The sequence below is a fragment of the Silene latifolia genome, chromosome 5, assembly GCF_048544455.1.
Source record: "Silene latifolia isolate original U9 population chromosome 5, ASM4854445v1, whole genome shotgun sequence".
Lineage (NCBI taxonomy): Eukaryota > Viridiplantae > Streptophyta > Magnoliopsida > Caryophyllales > Caryophyllaceae > Silene > Silene latifolia.
This window is the reverse complement of record NC_133530.1, coordinates 75458409-75481345: the sequence shown is the minus strand read 5'-3', so window position 1 is coordinate 75481345 and position 22937 is coordinate 75458409. Positions and strand designations below refer to the sequence as shown.

The window sequence follows — 22937 nt, the reverse complement described above, 5'->3', positions numbered from 1 at the left end:
TAAAAAAGAGAGCATGATGATATACTTCATATCTTTCAATTTTTTATACGTTTTTTGAGGAAAAAGAGTAGGATAACTTTTGAGTGCTAAATTTTGACATGATCTTATCCTATTTAAATCTCATTTATTAATTGATTTACTTATAATTAAATTATAGATCTAATCAACGGATTTTTATTTAAAATTTCACTCGCGTAAAATCACAACTCACATAAATAACTATTATTGACTGAGAAGGAGCAATAATTAAGTTAAAAAAAACCGGTTACCTTTATCGAATGACTTTGAGAAGGTTGTAACTCGTTTTAACATGTCTTTCGTTGTACAACCATATAGTTTAAAGTTTCAAACTATTCAAATAAGTGTGTAGTGGAAAGTGTAAGAAGTTGGAACACTAAATTAAACCAAGTGCATAGCCACCACATATTCAACTTAGTCGTCTTTAAATAGACCAACTTTTTCATATAGACTGCAGTTAACGTAACGTATAAACCTACAAATGACGTGTAAACCCCAAAATACATATTAGGAGCTCAAACATAAGCAAGTGTAATAAGAAAAATGCATCATAGGAAAACAATCGAAAAAAATTGCACCAATAATAAATAATCAAAATCGAGAAGCTATCCAAATTACATCTCATCAAGGAAATTAATAATCAATAATCGATAATAAGGAGTAAATCTCAATCCATTTTGGAAAATACTAATATCGTATGAAGTTCGTAGTACAGACGTACAGTACGATTATACCTTAAAATTGCATCTCTATATTTGATTTCAGTTTACTTATAACACATGTCCACTCAACTTCTGCATACATTATCTGCAAGAAATAATTTGAAGTCAATGATCATGGAAAATTAGTACATTAGAAGCAAAGAGAATAAAGAACTTTAACTACGATAATCGGAAGGAAGCGATCCAAATGCAAAATCACCATACAACAACAAAAGTAACAAACATAATAAACAGGAAAATAGGATAGATATGCAATGGTATCAAAAGCACCAAACTTCTTTTATAGAGAATTGAGGTAGACTATTTCTCTTCAAATACTATTAACAAAATTGATCAACGTTCCTTTTTTTAATCTCGGGTGTTATCAAATGCTCCGTATTATCTTATGCAATTTTTAATTATTAGACTCCTACCCTGTCTTGTATATATCCACGATTATCTTATGCAAAATTTTAATTATTAGATGATTGATATTGATTTTCTGTTTTATTTCTTTTAATTTAGATAAAGAAATAATATTATTCAATATTTTAATCTTAATTAAACATAAGTAGTTAATAAATCATTAACCACTCAAACAACAATACGGGATTGTTAGTTGAATAACTCTAGAATTCCAATTCTTCAGGTTCTCAACTATAATGCTCACAAATTCTATCTTAATGAGTTATTAGATAACGACAATCAAAATATCCAAACTGTTTTTCTATGTGTATAATAGTAATAATACTCTTTAAATTATTGATAATACACATAATTTATTGAACAAAATTGTAACCAATAAAATCACTCGAAAAATTCTCTTTTTAAGTAGCCAATGAAATCGCTTTAAAAGTTCCTCTTTTAAGTATATATATTGATTGATATTATAAATAGATTTTTTCGGGTAATTTTGGTGCATTCTATCAAAACCAGCAGCGTTTTGATAGAATCGCGTTTAAGTGTTTCAAGTTTGTATGTCTGAATTCCAGTTATATATGGTCTCCGATTGACTTATACTCCGTATGTCTAAATATAACACAATTATGGAATTAATGTGGCGGGTAATAAGTTGCCACTATATTTTATTGAATGCAAAAAAGAGAGCACTAATTTGGGATAAGCAAGCTGAAAAAGATGGCAAATTCTTGTTTCACACGAACTATTTCCGTTTGAAAATAAAACCGATCAAATGTGACCATTTTACAAGTATTTTCTGAGAAAATGTTACCATCGGTTTCTGATTAAAACGTGACAACTTTAATTATAAAGTTTATCGTTAAATGGTGACTTTCTATTAAAAAATATTTTTGACATTTTCTGATAAAACCGTCTTAAGAGAGACTTACTCAAAAAAGATGGGATGGATAGAGGGTTATACACAAAATTGGAGTAAGGTTAAAAGATGGCTTTTCCTTTGAGAGATGAGTTATGATTTATGAAAGCAAACATCACATGTCATTATCTCCCAAATCATTGTTACTCTCTCAAAGTCGCTGTTTTGTTCCCTTTTTTTTTACATAAGAATTAAGGAAATGAATTTATACCACAAAAAACTCTACCCATATGAAATTGAATTTAGACAACACAAAGGTTTCCAAATAAAGAAAAGGGGGACAAAACACGAATAGCAAGAAAAAGGAAAAAGAGAACAAAACAGCGACTCGGAGAGAGTTTGTTTTTCCTAACGATTTTGAGATTTTCTTGTGTAAATTGTACTTGAGAGTAGAGCTGGCCATCAGCACGGGCTGACCTAACCCACCTTGGCCCATTATTTTATGCAACTTGACATGATCACGGCCAGGTCAAGCCCGCCCCTCCCCTAGCATGGCCCGGGTCTGACCAGGAGAACGGCCCGTCCTTGGCCAGCCCGGCCTGAGTACAGGTCTACTTGAGAGTCAAACACTACATTCATCCATCCCAATTTTATCATCTCTTTTTCCGTAAAATTTATCCCAAAATAATTGTCCCCTTTCTAAATTTAGTAAGCATTTACACTACAAATCCCTCATCCTTTTCATCTTACTAGCTCTTCTTAAAGCCGTCGTAAATAGAAAGTAGGACAATATAAATGGGATGGAGGGAGTACCTTTTCCCACCCAAAATATTCACAAAAGAACGTGTACTATGGTAAGACAATGCAAAACGTGGTTCATCTTTTGACTAATAAAAGTCCACTACGAGCCTAAGCTCGAAACCCCCACCGTATCACATATCTGTCTATTTGGCACTGCCGATAAAAAGGCGACTTGTATGAACCAACACGGAGGAACAAAAACATCAATAGTTACGGTGGGTATTAACCCAAGTTAGAACAATTATCTAAGTGATCACTTGTTTAACGACCTCAGTTTCACTGACCTCACTTATCTACACAAAAATGCCGGTAAAGGAGCTCGGGTGCAAAGGGAATTGATTGTCGTCCACAAGCCTCCAGTATAGACAGAGTCATTGTATTTTAAAGAGAGTCTTCAGTTTTACAACCAATTTCCAATCCTCAATAGACAGATCATCCTGTTGCATACTTACAATTAGTTGAAATAAAATAATGACAGCGACATGTGTAAATGTGGTATAGGTTGCAGGCTCACCCGGTAATTAGCTTTAAGCGTGTCAATCGATTTCCTCGAGATATGGCTAACTAGTTCATCTTCAATATCAAAATGTCTTCCAACCATCTTTTGCTGCTCTTCAGGATTAGTACCAAGTAACTGCACAGAACAAGAAAACCAGATTCCATTGAGATTATCCACTTTCACAACAATGATAACGGGAGTACCAAGTTATCTGTGTTGCCGCATGGTAATGTCCCGAGTATATTGGGGAAAGATGGGAAAACCAGAACATAACCAAGAAATTCTAGGATGGACAAGGAGTCACGGCTACTGAATCACAAATAAGTATATCCAGACTTAACAACCAGTTTACTTATTCAATTATAGTTCAAAGCCAGGTAATGATTGAAAGTAACAACCAGTTTACTTATTCAATTATATATATATAACCAAAACGTACCTTAATGGCTACTTTCTGGCCTTTCTTGGCAATCTCCACCTGTTTGTGATTATTTTCGATTGATGCAATTCGACCGATATCTACAAAATCTTGTGAAGGAATGCAAATGGGAGTGCCCACCTGAAACGCAATGCATAGATAATATCAGTCAGCATTAAGACGAGAAGACATAGTATGTGTAAGTGTTGGAATAATATTTGCACCCTTGAAATGACTTGATAAAAGCCAACTTCTACATCCACATGCACTGTCCATATTTCCTCCGACGTAGAAAACTAGAAATACTGCTATAGGGAAGATGAAAAGAATTGTTCTACACTAAAAATTACTCTCCCATATTTCTTTTCGGTCCATCTCAGGATTATTGGCCTCTTTATATTGAGTGAATATAGTGAATTTCTTAGAATATCTCTAGTCAAGTACTAGCAACTGCAATATGCTCTACTCGTATACTTTTGAAATCACGAGTTAATAATGATATTATCATTATTAAATATTAGATATGATGTCTAGTCAAATAGGGACTACACAAATGGGTGGAGAGAGTATCTTTTTCTTCTCTATTCATTCCCTCGCCCTTTATAAAATAAAACATACCTTTACAATGCCTTCAAGAACATCCACTCCCAAGACAATAGGATCCCTTTTGTTGAATACACAATTAGGCATGATCTTGAGTACACAAGGGAACACTGCTTCAACAGCAGCCTCCTTTTTCTTTTCCTCTTTAATATTGTCAATGTACGCCTTGAATTGATCAAACAAGTGGTAAATGATATCGGCCGTGAAGATCTTCACACCTACTTCATCCGCATATTCCCGTGCCTCCGGTGTGACCTTAACATCAAATGCCAGAATTGTAGCGTACTCTTTCTTCTTCTCAAGCATAACCCCTGCCTTCATAACATCCTTCTTATGAACAGGGCCTATGCTAACAGCACTCACAGGAATGCTAACAGCAGGAGATTTCAAAAATTCTAGCAATGCTTCCAGTGATCCCAGGGTGGATGCTTGCACACAAACTCCCTCACCACTCTTGTCAATCTTGCTCATTACAGAATCCATGTCTTCCTTGGCTAAATCTGTGATCCTCTCAAGATCATCATCAGGACCCACAACATACAGCCCAGTGCCAGCAATTGCATGCTCAAGACCCTGTTCAAAAACATCATTAAAAATTTCAGTAACAAACTATAAAAAAAAACGAAGCTACAGCTAAAATCCACCTCCCAAGCGACTTGAGAAGTAAAACGTTGGGAACATAGATCAGCAAAAAATCTAGCACTAGAGACCTAGACCCAATTGAGCTGAGCCCAGTTATCAAATTGTACAACCGATACCTGTGCACTTATCTTAATCCCCTGCGCAGCCTTAATCTCCTTGTGATGCAGATACGTTCCCTAAAAATGCGGACAATAAATATCAAGAATGAATTCTGACAATTATGGAAGTATGAACCACAGAGCAAAAACTGATCAGATAACCATACAAAGCAATACAAGAATGAGCCAAATAACCAACTAAGTTCTCAAAGGATCTTGTCCTTTGCCTTAATGGTGTACGCCAGTAATCAGGTCCATCTATTTTAGATTGCAGTTCGTTTATCAAATTCAATTATCCCTTCAAATAAGCATACAATCCTGCTATGTCATCAAATGGCTTGTGTGATTGAGCTTGATGCTAATGAAGGTGTAAACACCCGAACTTTATTGAGCAAAAGATTTGGCATGTGGGCAGTAGGTTTTAACGTTAAATCTATTTTGACACAGAAATGTTTCAAAGTGGAGGACTGGAGAGGTACTCCCCCAGAGTTGCACACAACTATCATGTGCAACTCTGCAATATATTAAGTTATTAATAAGCTTGGAACATTTTGTTGTATAGAAACAAAAACAAATGTTCCCTAGAACAGGTAGAGTAGCTAAGCAAATTTCAAAACAAATGTCCATCACAATTGCCACGTGTATATCAAAAACCTGGGAACTGCATATGTTGTATCATGTATGGTAACAAATTCTTTTAATACATCTCTTTTCAAGTAAGAAGGGATAGCATACACAGGCTCTATTGGGCAAAATGATGATTGAACTTACCTTGACTCTGAGTTCCTTCATTGGATGGGGTGTTAAAAGAGCTCGGATGTTGGTAACAATAGGGCCCTGAAAATAACAAATGGCAAAGCTCATGACAAATTTTTGGGTTTGAAAAATTTTGACGCATTCATCAAAAATGGAAGAAAAAAGAACCAATAGCTTGCCTGCATGCCACAAACAACAATCTGGTCTCCTTCATGAAGAACGCCGTTTACCAACACAACGTCTATGGTTGTCCCATGGCCCTCAACCACCTTAACCTCCAATACTGTGCACTGAATAATTAACAATTTCAGTGTAGAGAAATCAGTTTACAAAACATATTATTCCCACTGTAGTTACATGTTCATCCCACTTGAGAAATCAGTTTACAGCATATGTTACTCCCTCCATGTTTACATTTTCATAGTACAATGTTCAATAATCTTCCAATACTGTGGAATGAAAAATTAACAATCTCACTATTGAAATATCAGTTTACAGTACATATTACTCCGTCCGGTTCTTTAGAATTGCCCCACTTTATAAGATTTGTGAAGAGTAAACAAATGGAGAAATTCCTAAAAAGCGAAGAGAGTAACATGTTCTTCCCACTTGTTTTGGGTAGATAGTTTTAGGGAAGAATACTGTATGACCACACAAAAGCAAGGGGGTTCGGTGGGGGGAAGGATTCGATGGAAGGAGGGAATTGCAAGGTGGGAGAGAGGAGTGGCCTCTAAACCCCATTTGCTTTTGTGTGGTCTCTAAGCCACTACTTTGACCGTATTTTTCTACCTCAGTATATTCCTAATTTTGTTACAAATATTATTTTATGAAGAACTTTGGATAACAAATGTAAATACATAAGTGTTATATTTAATTTTTGATAGTTTCTAACAATTATACGGTCAAAGTTTAGAAACTTTTGACCTCCAAAAAGCAAATGTTTTGTTTGGAGTTGAATGGAGGGAGTACAAATTGTGGGAGATAAGAAGTGGGACAATTAAACCAATATACCCCAAGAAAGAAGCCAAACCTGCACTTTGTTGCTGAAAGTAAGCTTCTTAGTCATTGTCTTCTGTGTCCATTGTACTAACAGCAACAACATATCAGGAATACCTTCTCCACTGTCAGGCGTCCACGCAATGAAGGAGAAGAAATTAAAGTTCTTACATTAGCTCTCAAAAGATAGCTTGTACAAAGGAACAACCACCAAAACTAGATTGTGGTTTACCTGATTGCACTAGTTGGTACAATGCTGAATGTCTCGCCCATTTCTTTGTTCTTATAATATAGTTCAGTATTTAGGCCTTGCTCTTTGAATTGTGTAATAATCTACAAGGGAATGACAATGCCATAAAAAATGGAGGATTATCGATATATAAAATGCATAAAATTAAGGTTTATTACCTGGATGAGCCTCATATTAAACTCGTTCTGTACATCACGTGTCTGTTGTTTCATTGCTTTTACGATTGGTGCATTGCGACATGTTTTCCAACCATAAAGCCGGTCAACCTTTTGCATAAGAGAACAGAGGACGTTATCACTAATGAAGATAACCTAAACATATAATACACAATTAAACTCCGTATAACTCAACGCAACACACCTTGTTCAATGCCACAATGAACTCGGTATTTCTCATTTTCAAAAGGTTAAGTGACTCAATTGTCTGTGGTTCCAAGCCATGCATGATATCCACAACCAAGATAGCGATATCACACAACCCAGAACCCCGCGTACGCAAGTTAGTAAAAGATTCATGCCCTGGAGTGTCAATAACAAGAAGACCTGGGACATTTAGTTTTGCATCAGCCTTCAATTCCTTGGTCCTCTCCCTAATGTTGGCAGCAGGAAAATATGTTGCTCCAATTTGCTGAGTGATACCTCCTGCTTCACCCTCCTGTACATTTGTACCTCGGATACAATCTAGCAATTTTGTTTTACCAGTATCAACATGTCCCATTATACAGCAGATTGGAGACCTGAGATCACCTTCATGCATTGTAGACTGACCACTCATTTCATTTTTCTTAAGAGCTTCTTTACCATTGTTTTTCTCTGGATCTTCAACATCTGAAAGCTTCTGTTTGCCCTCCGAAATCTGGGCAACGGTTGGGCCAGACATAGCCTTCTTGGCAGCATCACCTGGTTTAGCACCCAAAGAAGGTGGTGCGACATCAACAACCGATTTTTTGCCTTCTTTCTTAGCTGCCAACTGAGCTAGAGATTCAGCCTCTTCATCATCAAATGCTCCATTAACAGAAACATTAAGGTCAGTATCATCCCAACTTTTAGCATCCCAATCATCGTCATCTTCTTCCTCTTCCTCTTTGTCTTCTTCTTTGTAGGGGGTGCCATTTTCTTGTACATCAGCAGCAGCTTCAGCTGCCTCCTCTTCGTCCATTGTACCCAACTCTTCCTTCTTCGTTGTTTCAACAGGCTCACTATTGGCAGTAGCTTTTTCTTTTGTTTCCTCCTCTGAAGCACAAGTCTTTGAACCATTAGTTTGTCCTGGATGTGACTTTGACTTCTTTGTTGTATAGATAGGGCGTTTAGTTGCAGCATTGCTCTCAGCTACCGGTAAAGAAACACCAGTAGAAATGATTTGATGCCTCATAATCTCACGTCGACGCTGTTCTTCCTTCTGCTTGGCAGTCAATACCTTTCCTTCAATCCTTTTGAGCCGGAGTTTCTCCTTCTCCTTTTCCTTCTTTCTGAGCTTTGCTTCCTCTGCTTGCCTCTCAAGCTCCTCTTGCTTAAGTCTCTCCTCCTCTTCCTTCCTCAACCTGTCCTCCTCTTCCTTCCTCAACCTATCCTCCTCCTCCTGCCGTCTAAGCAATTCGTCTTGCATTTTCCTAACATGCAGAGGCAATTTCTTGTCTGCTACTTTACTCTTCTCATTCTTCAGTTCTTCCTTTTTTTCCTCTGCGGCTGCCTTTTTCTCCTTTTCTTTCTCTTTCTTTTTTTTCTTCTTCTTTGCTGCTGCGGATTCTGCAACTCCTTGTTCCTCACCCTCCTTATCACCTTCCGCCATGCTCATAGATTCAGAGGGTTTATCAACTTTCTCATCTTTAAGCAGAGGCGCCGGGGCCAAAGAAGGTTCTGGATTCGAGACAGGAGGTGCTTCCCCAAGCTCTGCCAGGATCTTATCAAGATCATCCTCTTCTTGAACAGTTCTTGCACTCTTTTTCTTCTTCTTCTTATTCTTTGAAGGTTCAGCGACTACCACGGCTGCTTGTGCTGACTTCAAATCACTTTCTTGAACTATAATAGTTGAAGCATCAGTTGCTTCAGACACGATCCCTATTTTGCCATCATCTCCTGGTGAAGCAAAAGTAATGCTGCCTTTCTTTTTCGAAGACTTCTTTTTGCCAGCAAATGCAACAATAAGATCATCTTCATCAACTAGATCAGCATCTTCGTTTTCTTCATCCAGTAGAGCAGCACTGAAGAAACTGCCACTTTTACTTGAAGACTTTGAGGACTTCTTCTTTCCGTGGAAAGAAATTGGCCCAAGATTCTCATCCAACTCCACATCACAAAGATCCTTTCCACTAGTATAGTCCTCGAGAGCATCAGAACTTGACCCTGTGAGCACATTTCCAGAACCTTTCTTACTTGATTTTGACTTTTTCTTTTTCCCAGAGAAGGCAATAACAGCAATCTCATCATCATCTTCATTAGGGTCATCATCAACATCATCTTGCTCGTCATCTCCAATGGCATCAAAAGCAGATGCAGAAAACAAGCCACTACTCTCCTTTGAACCTTTTGAACTCCCTTTATACTCAAAACTTGCTGCGGTGGGTTCATCATCCTCACTCTGAACAGTCTCATCTTCTTCGTTACCCTCTTCCTCTAACAATGCGAAACTAGTTTTCAAACCACCCTTCTTTGGACCTTTTGATGATTTCTTCTTCCCCATGAAATTCACAACAGGTTCGTCTTCTTCACTCTGGACATCATCGTCATCTCCCAGTACATCAAAGCTTACGTTGCTAATCACGTTATCCCCACCCTTTTTACCCTTGGACTTTTTCTTCCCAGAAAACACCAGTTCTGAAATGTCCGCTTCATTGATCTCTTCTTCAAGCTTTTTACCATCATCATCGTCGTCCTCTCTTGCATGTGCCCCTTTAATAGTTTTCTTCTTTCCCTTCTTCCCACCAGCAGGTGCTACTGTGTCCTCCTTAACTAGGGGCTCTTCATGTAGTTCAGTCCCAATTGAGTACTCATCATCATCTATTACTAGATTCTTCTTCTTCTTCTTAGACTTGCCACCACCACCACCCTGCTGTGGCACATCCTCACGCACCGTTGGCTTCTTCTTACCCATTTACAACCACCAGATGAAACACCTGCATAAATACAAAATCATTACACGCAATAATAACCAAGAATGTAATAATGTCTCATTAAAGCAAACTAGAGCTCTCAAATAATCCACAGTCCAGCATAACATAAGATAAATGTTCGTCTACCTGAGAAGTATTAATGATCAAAAACTGGAATATTAGGAACAGATACAATCTTGCAAAACGTAAGATAAACAGGTGTTAGCCTTACAGATTGCTAAATCGCATTAATAAAGCACCTTCATAAGAAGATGTCGAATCCCTACTGAGACACTGATAAACAACAAAATAACCACATTTACCCCTGTGCCTATAAGGCCCCAGCCCTTATCTAAAAAATGCACCAAGACCTTCCAGATCACCCATGCAGAAAAAAATGTCTACCAATAAAAGATCATTACAAGGAAAACTTTTGCATTCAGAAAACGCAGATACGAATACTCTTAAGTCTTAATAGATTAGCATTCAACCAGTTACTACCAAGAGCTACATATAACCAAAAAAAAAGGTTTGATATAGAATGTATACATGACAGCAGATTCTAAGGTTACACAAGAGAAGTTAACACCTCATGAAAGTTAAAAAAACGTGTGGAACTGTGGATCCAAATATTGACACCCACACACTTCGTATTACTTTTTCTTTTTCTCTTTCAGAAGGAAAAGGAAGCTTAATTCAACCGACCGTGTTCTACAACCCATAAAACTAGATATCCCCTCCATTTCTAAACGTTCTTCCCATTTTTTCAAAATTCCCATCACATAAATGTGTGAAGACCACGGTAAGATAAAGACTGCATAATTAACCATGACTGCCAAGTGTTATACAAGTCATACTACCAATTACATTTCCGTCCCACCACTCTCTTCAAAAGAATTCTGTCAATTCTATCAGCACACATATCTTCAAAAGAATGCTACTCAAACCTAGTCGTAATATGCAATCACTTTTATCACAAAATTTCACCTTACTCCTCCATGCAACAGATTCACAACTTAGTCTGATAATTCAACAGCCGCAACGAAACATTACAATTTACAAACAATAATCGCATAAATTCTGCAACTAGTAAGTCGTAATTTTTTCGGAAATTCAACGAAACGCAACGAAACATTACAACAATAATCACATAAATACTATAACTAAAAACGATGCAATCAAATTGATAAAAAGCTCAGTTCACAGACATTCAAGTGCACTACTCAACTCGAACGAAGCTTAACCCTAATTCAAATAAGCTAATAATCTCCATAAAACACAGTAAACAACAAATTGAATCGAAAAACGGGACGAATTGTGATTATATTATATCAGATCATTATACGCTAAAATATAAAAGAACGAGGATATACATACAGAAATTTGTTGCTCAATCGAATAGAAACGGAGTATTACCAACTAAATATTTGAAATTGATGGGATTAAACGGCTAAAGATGATGATTGTATGAAGTACGACAGTCAAAAAGTAAAAGAGGTATTAAACTGGAGATATTGAGCTTTAATGGCGGATGAACAAAGAGAGAGATTGGTAAACCTAAGTCCGTTATTTTATACAAATCCAAAAGAATGAATGACCAAATGTTTGTTCTGTGTTTATTAGTTATACAAATAGTATTTCTAACAGGATGGGGATGTAGCTCAGATGGTAGAGCGCTCGCTTAGCATGCGAGAGGTACGGGGATCGATACCCCGCATCTCCATTATTTTTTTATTGATATTATATTTGAGTGTTGCAGAAAATTATTTTGATATTTTTTACCTGATACCCCCTCATATGTTTTAAAATTTTAAACATAATGACCCTCGAATTTTAAAAACTCCCCTAAATTTTATAAATCATCCATAAAATACTTCAACTAATAAAATTTGAGCTTTTAAAGAGTTAGGCCATGTTCTTTTGGACTAAAATTGTCTGACGAATTTGAAATTTGAACTGAATCGAATGGAGTAACTGAACGAATGGAGTGAATCAATGAATTGAATCGAATCGATCAATCAACTAGTAATAAAATATTATACTAATAATAATAATACCAATAATAATAAATATTATAATAACAATAATACCAATAATAATATAATAATAAATATTATAATAATATTATTCATTAAAAATAATAATATATTAATATAATCTAATAATAATAATCTAATAAAATAGTAATATAACAATAGTTCAGTTCAGCTAGACCTGGCAAACAGATTGGGTCGTGTCGAGTTCGTGTCACATGTAAACGGGCCACGAACCCTTCAACCCAAACCCGACCCAATTAAATTTCGTGTCGTGTTCGTGTCGACCCACTTACATAAATGGGTCATCAAACCTCAACCCTAACCCGTTAATTTCGTGTCGGGTTCGTGTCGTGTTTTCGTGTTTTGTCTATATTTGGAAAGTGTAAGTATATTTATGCGATGAAAAATCATGAAAAATTAGGATTAATTTAGTAAATAGGTCATTCGTGTCGGGTTCGTGTTTTGAGTGCTCAAGCCAAACCCGACCCAATTAAATATTGTGTCGTGCTCGTGTCGACCCACTTACATAAATGGGTCATTAAGGCTCAACCTAAACTCGTTAATTCCGTGTCGGGTTCGTGTCGTATTTTCGTGTCGTGTCATTGTTTGTCGCCTCTAAGTTCAGCTCTATTAAGTTAAGTTGATTCGACTCCATTGATTCGATTGATTCGATTGAATCGATTCGATTGATTGATTGATTTATTTCAACATTAATATTATTATTCTTATTTTATTTCTTATTGTTATCATTATTATTATTATTATTATATTAATTTATTTACTATTGTTATTATTATATTAAAATTTATCTTTAATATTTATTATATTACTATTATAGTTATTTTTATTATTATTATTATTATTTTATTTATATTTATATTTATTTATTATTATATTATTATGATTCATAGAAATATTAGTGTATTAATATTTATTATTATTATTATTATTATTATTATTATTATTATTATTATTATTATTATTATTATTATTATTATTATTATTCTCCTCTCTCATTTGAGTCAAACTAGTGCTTGGTCCGGACAATGCCAAGGTCTTAGATCGATTCTCCAAGTTATCGTGCCTCAAGAAGAATCTCTTTTACAACAAACAGTGGCGAAAGACCTCCAAGTAGATAGTTGATCTCTGGCTCATGCCTTGCCTTTATATGCCTTCATCATTCTCTCAATTATTCTACCTTTGGAACTGATACGCTTTGTCACCCACACTTGGCTAGGGGTTGCGCACACTTAGGCAAAGGCTGTCAAGGTCATCCCATGTGTCGCGTCAAAACTAAGCTAGCGTTGCGTCAGTTTATCGTCTATCGTTTAGTGAGTCGATTTCGTGTCGAGGCCTATGACTACAGCCCATTGAGTATGCATAACGCATTACAAACGACAAATTTCTTTGAGCAAGTTTTAAATAACTTTTATAAAGAGACAACTTTTGCAAAACCTATGTGTTTCCTAATGCGTATGTGTTTTTTTTTTTCTATTAGATTGTGTTCTTGTGTGGCCACTAACCATGCAGGTAAGTATCAGAAGCAGTGCTCGCTCCAACTGGGGGCTTCGCTCAAGTCCGAGTAGACTATGAACTGTCGCAGTACTTTATCAAAACCTCGCTTGCCACAACGAGCGAATTTTCTCTGACAGGTGTTTTGACACACCTCAATTATGTTCCCCCAGCGAGAGTTCAAGACAGCCATTTGTCTCTCTCAACACGTGGAGTTCAACATCAATCTCAAGTTTTACCGAAGTTTGTTTGAAGACCGACCCAAGCAGATTTCCTCCAGCAGTTTCTACCAGACGTCCTGCTACCCTCAATATTATTGTTTCCTCGCGGAGTTCGGCAGAGGTGTCGTTCTCCAGAAGTTCCCAAACCAGCGCCTCCTTCCTTAGGTTCGTAAACCCAAAGTTAGGATTCTTACCCCTAGATTTTTATATCCCAAATTGGCTTCCTTTAGGTTCATAAACCTTTAAGCTCCCACACCAACGACCTTAGGTTCATAAACCCATAAATTCTTTTGGAGTTCTCATACCTCAGAAAGTTTAAATGCACGCGTTTAAAACAAGAATTAGTAACCCAGTAGTTCCTAAACTTAACCCCCGGATCCCCATTCCTCTTAGGTTCATAAGCCTTTAAGTTCCCATACCAGTCGTCCTTTTAGGTTCGTACACCCAGGATCATACGCCTAGCTCTTTAGGTTCCCAAACTCCCTAGAGTTCATGCACTTCTACCCTTAGGATCATATTCCTTTAGGATCACCTTTTCCTTTGTCCAAGCCTCAGTCAAAGTGGGGGCTCTGTAGATACCTCATTTCTGCACCTCCCGCAAGCCACCCGGTGATGATTGGGCCGCATGTTTGGTACACGGAACGATTTATGACAATTCGTAAGTTTATCATCAAGTGATAGCTCAAATACTTGTGTCTATCCCTTGGTTGTCGTCTAGGTGTCATTACGGTCGTTTTGGCAGTAATTAGAGTTCATTTGGAGTCCAGGTCAAAAACCGTCTTCATTTCCTAAAAACCGTCAAATCCCGAGTCAAAGCAGTGTGCTTGTCTACCTAAGGTTAGGATGTCATAAAATGTTATGGGTATATCTCATTTTGAGTCTCATGTCACTTCTTTGGGCTAAACTTAAAGTTTATATTACAAAATGTGCATTTCATTTAGCTAAAATGATAACCCATAAAGTTCTAGATCTTTCTTTTAGCTTTCCAACGCCACCAAAATCACCTTATTCCGAGTCTTGTATAGAAAGTTATGCCTAAAATACGACAGGCTGTCAAACGCGCTTTCTTATGCGCTGGGGAAAGGACGCAGCAAGTGTTGCGCCTCTTCCAAGGAACGCAACACCTGATGCGCCTTTTCTCCAAGTTTCCGTGTTTAACCTAAGTCGGTTGTTTCTGAATCTTTCTCTCCTTTCCTAAACCCTAATTCCGTGATTAGTATAAATAGGAACCTTCATTCCTCATATTTCTCACGCGAGTGTCCGCCCTTCTCTTCTCCCTTTGCATTCTAAGACCACGCTCTTACTTTTTGGCGTCTACGTGCTTGAACTTTCGACCACGTAAGCTCGGATCCTTCTGAGTACCAGCCTCGTTTGCATGACTGACCAATTTGACCAACTCCACATCAATCAACTTTGTTTAAATTCCTCTTAGAGGGCACTTTCGTCGTACATTCGAGTCGAGCATCACTAAACGTTAACTTAGTCAATCTCGTTTCGTCAAACATGTAAGTCTGAGGGTGTAAATCCCATATTTTATTATTGTACTTTATTTTTGTAATCATTATTGTAAGGTTTACGTCAAAAACATATTCAAAACCGATTTATAAAACCTTTATTCAAACCCTTTTTACGGATTAACGGGAGATAGATGTCGAGAAGGAACGCAGCAACTACTGCGCCTCTTCGATGGGACGCAGCACCTGCTGCGCCTCTTCCTGAGGCTGCCGCAGTTCCTGCTTTCCTTCTTCTTCTTTCGTCTTCTGTTTATTTCGCCTGTTTATTCTTGTTTTGTCTTTGCTTGTTCTTATTTCATTGGCATGATAATTTTAACATATAAATCATTAATAATTCGTCACCTTTTCAATTCCCGACTTAAATCGCTTATAATTCATATTTGCGGGTTTTCATCATTAAATCAAATCCGGGTTTTAGAGATTCGATTCATCAATATCAAGTCTCGAAATTCATCTTTTGTATATTTTCATCTGTTAATTATCATCATCGTCATAATCAGTAGTTTAGTTTAACATTAATAACCTAATTAACCTATTTAATTTGTTATTAGCCTTGTAATTAATCTTGTAATTAATTCGTTCTAATTAGTTTTATCTCATGTTTTATTGTTTTTATGACTAATTCACATGTAAATAATATATAAAATTACTTCCATCTGAGTCAAATATTATTAACCGATCATTAAATCCACCAATGAATATTAACAATATGCAATTCCGGCTTCACAACCAGAATTCATCTCAGGAAAGGACACAGCAGGTGCTGCGCCTCTTCCAAAGGACGCAGCACTGCTGCGCCTATTCCGGGTTGAATTCTGCCCCTGAACTTCCGTTATTGCTTTGACCTAGTTATTAGCTCACGTATTAATTAACTATTACTCGTATTATCACCTACTAATCTGTTTATTTATTTATTTCCCCTTTCTTTTCTAAAACCATCCGTTTTAAGTGTATTTTCGACGTAGATCGATTAACCCATTGTAATTATTGTAATTTTAATTATTGCATTTATTTATTTATCGTATTGGATGATTTATTACTTGTTTTCACATGTAATCAACCCTAAATCATATTTTGACCTAATGAGTGCTAAATTACATGTTCACCGACTTAGTCTAAATTCACATGCTAGGATTAATCTAATGGATGTTGCATAGCATGCTTATAACCGACAATATATCAAGTATAGGTAACTTCCCTAATCATTAGTAGATGCCGCTATCGAGGCGGGCGGGATTAGGTGTTCGATCAAAAGAGCTTCCTAATACGTACCCTCACCCCTACTCCGGATCTCTGTGAACATCCGTGTTCATTGGCACCCACGAGAGTCATTCTAGACATAGAATGCTAATGGTAACGAGTTCTTGGTGTTCATGTCACTACTTTGTGTCTTGACATGACACGAGGTATTCGAACGGTTTCCAATTTTCCACAATAAATTGGTGGCGACTCCACAATTGCACTCCTTTGGAGATCCGCTTCCATAGAGAAGATCAAGACATTCTTGATCACGGTCGATTCCTTTAGGTAAGCCTCATAGGCCTCCCTAACCGCGGCGGATGACCTAGTAGTAGGCGTAGCGGGAGCGGTTTCGGTAAGGTAACGAAGCTTGTCGTCACCTTCCGCGGCCAAGCGGAGTTGCGCATCCCAATCGGCAAAGTTAGTGCCATTCTTTTCAAGTTTACATCAATCCATGAAGGATCGGAGCCATGAAGCATTAGTGAGTGGTGGAGCGTTTCCACTTGTGGAAGCAGATGAAAGTGGAGTTGTCATTGCAAATTAATTAAGTTGACTATAAAAAGGAAATGAAGGAAACAATTAACATTTATCATTTTTACTTGCAAACATTTTTAAACAAGGTTTTAAAATTATGCATTTAAATAATGACCTCGCACCTAAATTATATAAATGATTCCGAGATCCATGTTTATACAAACATGGGCACGGGAAACCGATACAACCCATACTTGGATAAATTTGGTGAATTAACTCTTTAATTGATTTTACTATAAAATTCTCGGTCGATGTATTTCATAAAATACATCTCTAGCCCCGGAACATAAGACTAGTCTTTATATCCCCTTGAGTCCAACCAAATTTTGTGTGTAATAACGTGTTATTACCTCACTTACCCAATGATCGAAAAATGAAAGTACCCCGGGACACCGAATCTACCCCAAATGTCAAAGGGATTCATGAGTCCTACTATTTGGTAAGGCTAATCTCAATTTTGAATATGTGTGTGAGGTCTTGTCGATTTATTATCTATCATCTTTAAGTGAACTAAGTCGATGAATACTCGATAATTATAATTGACAATAGTCGATAAAAGGATTAAATATGCATGTGTTGTTATGGCGATTTGGCAATGCATGCAAACATATAAAGCAAGCAAATAAAGAAAATAAATGTCCTAGTATGACCTTTCCTAAAATAGAAAATCTTTTATTCCATTACATATTCGGAAACCAACTCCCTTGGTCCTTTGAATCTTCATTTGACACGCCTCCCAAGAACAAACACCGTCTTGATCGGAACTCCTTTCCGAATGACACCGTCTTTAGGAAACTCCGGGATTACAAATAATTAAATAATAAAATGTACATTGTACTTCCTATTATACATTTGTAAAATAAAATCTAATAAAATAGAATAAACGTGATACAAGATCATAATGAATTATAATCGAATCAATATTCCCTTACATTACGGGTAATATCGATTAAAACTAAGGTCATACTAAGACGAAATTACATAATTCCAAAATTATATAAATAAACTATGACATTCATCAAAGGTAAAATGCAGCATTATAATATGTATCTAACATACCAAATAATGTGCCAAATCGCCCTATTTAATTTATATCGACAATATAGTCCGGTTTTATAGAAATTCGCGATTTTTAACTTCTTAAAATCACAAAATAATACTAAAATCTAATTTTAGTCCAAGTTAATCATCCTAACCTTTTAGGACTTAAAACTTAGTCATTACTCAATTTTTGAAAAATAATTCAACTTGATATAGCATTTATGCTCATTATAGACCTTAAAAATCATAATCTTTTATGAAATAAATCCAAATTTAATTACAATAATTTTAAAATTTGAATTTTAAATTTTTTAACATTTTGGAATAATTCCATGACACAAATAATATCAAAAATCAAGATTAAAGTTTTTCAAATTTATTTCAAGAAAATATAGTTACAATTTATCGGTTTTATCAAATAAAACATCTAAAGCATATGAAAATTAATCTAATCAATGTTCCAACTTTATATCTGATTTTTGGGATAATAATTCAACCTAAAATAATTTTCTCATGTCATGTATTTAATTTTAGCTATTTGTGCTAAAATAGTCACTATTTATGTCATTTTTACACTAAAAAATTCATAAATCATGCAAAATGAATCAAGTTCATCTAAAATTTTTCAATCAGTGAGTAAAATGTGCATGTGACAACATATTAAAATTCTATAGCCTGCTTTGAAGTTTAACTAATTTTAATCATTTTACCTCTATTTATATCATTTTTATCTCACAAAAATCACAAAAATCATAAATCATGCAATATTAATCACATTAATACAAATTTTTACATAAAATAATTAAAATATGCATGTGAGGTCATATAAAAATTTCAAGGTCATAAACAAAGTTTAACTATTTTTAGCATTTTAAATACCATTTTATACATTAAATGTAATAAAATTACTAAAAATCATTAAAATGAGCCAAAAATTACCATAAATCACCAAAATGACCTAAATACATTTTAGGACCAGAATATATGACATGCAAAAATTTTCGTGACTTAATCATATAAATCACAAAATTCTAGTTTTAATTTAGTCGGAAAAACTAAGCTGATTATGCATGCAACAACCAAAGCTCATGATACCAATTGAAAGGATATTATACCCTCTAATTAAATTCAATTAATTTTAGATCTAAATAACTCTTTTAATTAGATGTTGATCTTATGCATGCATAACATAAATAAAATTAGGAGTAAGAATAAAATTCCTTACAATATGGAAATCGGATTTTAAGGGTACAAGTAAGAACACATTTCTTACTTGTTCTTGAGCTTAAATATTAGATGATTCCTTTTGTCCCAAATGTATGAGAACCTCCTATCAATTGCACCAAGACAACCCCCTTAAAACTACTAAATAATTAACTAGATTAGTTTAGTAGCTATCTTTAAAATATAATCTAATATTATTTTGTATTACTACTTCTAGTAATTTATATATTAGATATTAGAACAATTAACTTTCTAAAACTTATTTTAGAGAAAAGAGAGAAGAGTAAGAAGTAATTTTTCTTGGAATGAATGTGGAAAAAATAAGAACAATTCTTATCATGGAGGAGGGGAAAAACTGGTGGAGAGGAGGAGAGAGGAGAGCCAATGCATGCAAAATGCTTTTTCAATTGTTCTTCTCAAAATTACTAGGGTATAGTTTAGGTTTAGTAGGTAATCATTGTGTTTACCACTAATAAAATGATTTTAACCATTTCACCTAAACCACCCTAAAACCAGTTCCCCTTGTTAATATGGAGTCTATTTTATTTTTGTCAATTTGTCATTTTGTCATATAATGTGTGACATGTAACATGTAACATGTTATTAATAATATTAATCCATATTTAACAATTAAATATCATTAAATATATTAATTTAATTATATACAACAATTGACTAATAATTCACAATTACAAGTAAATAAAATGGTCCATGTTAATATAATCCACAACATATTGCAATTATAATTAACCGTTCATTCTTAATTTAATTGTTTCATAAAACAATATTTTAGTAATATAACATCTTAATTACTAAAACGAATCTCATTTAATCGAATTACAACAAGATTCATATTCGTACTCACATACGTGAATTGTTCAATTTTAAGGAATTAATTAATCCGTATCAGTATACAATTAATTAATTTTATCTATTAAGGGGATCATCACTCAAGTGTGACCTTTATGGATCAACTGATCACCACCGTATAAATGACTGTAATGTCAAACTCTAATCAGCCAATCATTACCGATTAATGTTGACTAGTTGACTTATAAAATGAATCATCCCTTTACGTATTCTTATTATGAGTTTCAATAATGTGATCTCACTATTGTTGAGGACACATACTCCAACAGTAGGGACCTCCCCAAACCAACCAGCAACATAGGAGGTCACTAAAAGCTTCAGAACGGCGACACTGGAAGCGAATCAAACAAATCTATCTGATGGTACTTCGATCGAGAGGATATAGTGCTCGATCGAGTACATTGGGCTGCATAAGTGGTCGATCGAGGAAAGGGAGTTACTCGATCGAGATGGTAGATTCTGTGGAAGCTCGATCGAGGAGGAAAAGCGTTCGATCGAGGGAGTGAGTCACTCGATCGAGTAGAAAATTGCTCGATCGAGAGTTCCTTATTGCGCAACTCTTGGGCGTCAAGGAAACACATGCAAAGACGCAAATAGCAACCACAAATACGACCAAAACTCAAGCCTAGATTGTTCACACCCTATGGTTTGAAAACCATTTATTACACACAACAAAACTAAAATGCTCGAAAATCAACTAAAAAGTTTAAACTCCGGGTTGCCTCCCGGGCAGCGCTAGTTTCAGACAAGTCCCAGCTCGACCTTCTTTTCTTCTTCCAGTCTGGGAAGATGAATATTTACCTGAAATAATGCAATCATATAGTTCTTTTAAATGCATCTTCTTTAACTGCTGATGTTCACTCATATGTGTCTTGAATCTTGACTGTGATTCTCTACCAAGAATTTGCCGATTCGATGAAATGCAAAATATATTAGTATTTCTTACTATCATCTTTGCTGTTGCGATGGTCATTTGTTTCATCGCAGGAATTTTCAATGGCTAAGAATTGCTATTTTACATGACGTTCACTGGCAACAGTTGTTTGGTTTAATAAGGACCGGAATTTCACAGGGTTTCTCGTTTTTATTGTCTTTTTTTTTTTAGGATTTTCCTCCATTTTGGAGGAATTTAATTCCTCGACCCTTTCAGCTCATGTGAATGATGATAACCTGTGAATGTACCAATCTGCCAATCTATGTATTCTCATGAATTGGAGTTATTGAACTGCCATTTATGATGGAGAGTGACCAAATTCATGTGTTTGACTTTCTATTTGCTGAAATATTAATTAAAACATTTCGGTGCTCTTCTTGATCGGTCCTCTTTCTTCACAATCACACTAAAGAGCGTACTCAAATGAAACGCTCTAGGAGGAACAGAAATGTGATTGTAATGTGTGATGAAGAATTTATTTGGTGGGGTTTGCTGTTCTTATGCTGTCCCGGCCAGTCATATTCGCATAAACTATTGATTCCACTTTTGATCTCAGACTCGGCCGATGCAATTTGGTGACCTCTGCATTACGCCATATTATGGCTCTAGTCATAATACTCCTCGTAAACAAAGCATCTGGCAACTAATCCACAGCAGTTGCGATCTGGTGGGCTACTGAAGCGGTGATCAATCATGAAAATAATTTCAAGTAAGGGAGTGATTGGTTAACGACCAGGACAAAATTAGTAGATTTAGCTGGCAGCTGACAATACTGAATAGTAAGCAAAACAAGAAGATTAAAGCAAACAAGAATGGAATTCTTTGAAAGATCAATGAAAGCTTTTGAATTAAACATTCCAGGAAAGTTGAATATCCATACCTTTTTAAAAGTCTAAAGATGAGTTAATGTTCCCAGAACAGTAACTTTCCCCATTTTTGCCCATTTTGCCCTATCTATTATTCTTAATTTTTTCGTGTTTGTCCATCACTGCTGCTCTCTCTCTCTCTCTGTCTCTCTTCCAACCTTTTATTCTACTGCTCACTGTTCAGTCTTCACTCATCGTAGGGATTTGTTTCGTGAGATGATTTTCCGGATTTAATGGCTATTTTTTGGCGGAGACGATGATTACTCACATGATTGATTTGAAGATTGGTACTTTCGGTGGTGATGATTATAGCTTGGGATTTTTGCGTACATTTTCAATCTCACATACCTCTTCATTGACCTCTACCATTTACAGGCATTATAGCTTGATCCTTCTTTCAATTTTTAGATCATACCTTCTCTCAGTTTTTCGTTCATGCATTTCAGCTTATTTTGATGTTTGATTTTTGCCTCTTGTTTTAGTATATTGAGATATCTATAAAAAAAATCAACCGAATAAGTGTTTTTGGGATTAAATTCATTGCAAGCAATTTCCTTTTCTGCGTTATTTTCGTGTTTTGATTGTGAATTAAATAAGCTAGGGTTTAGTTTTTGGGTGTAAATTGATTGCATGCAATTTCAAAAGACTAGCTAAAACTGGAATTGGCAACCCCCTAAAATTGATTAGGTCATCATTCATTACTTCAAAACAATTTTACTATGAATATTTAACTGTTACCATTATGATTTATAATCTGGGTAGGTTTTTGAATTGAACTAATTGCATTTTTTAGAAACTAA

General features: G+C 35.6%; 1 protein-coding gene and 1 non-coding gene across 3 annotated transcripts; one reads left to right on the top strand and one right to left on the bottom strand.

Moving 5' to 3' along the window:
• Window positions 1-2876: 2876 nt before the first annotated feature.
• LOC141657579 (uncharacterized) lies at window positions 2877-11741 on the bottom strand. 2 transcript variants are annotated; one of them, XM_074464860.1, is made up of 12 exons: window positions 11524-11741; window positions 7419-10170; window positions 7217-7324; window positions 7041-7141; window positions 6843-6933; window positions 5992-6102; window positions 5828-5893; window positions 5075-5134; window positions 4332-4889; window positions 3735-3854; window positions 3311-3430; window positions 2877-3233 (listed from the first exon to the last, which is right to left on the bottom strand). In XM_074464860.1, the coding sequence occupies exons 2-12, from the start codon at window positions 10146-10148 to the stop codon at window positions 3168-3170; spliced, it is 4131 nt and encodes a 1376-aa protein (XP_074320961.1). In that variant the 5' UTR covers window positions 10149-10170; window positions 11524-11741; the 3' UTR covers window positions 2877-3167. The 2 variants fall into 2 exon arrangements, with proteins under 2 accessions (XP_074320961.1, XP_074320960.1); XM_074464859.1 differs by having other exon boundaries at window positions 11563-11737.
• A 55-nt stretch (window positions 11742-11796) lies between these two features.
• On the top strand, window positions 11797-11869 carry TRNAA-AGC (transfer RNA alanine (anticodon AGC)). The gene has a single exon. It is a non-coding gene; the product is annotated as a tRNA-Ala (tRNA).
• Window positions 11870-22937: the final 11068 nt, after the last annotated feature.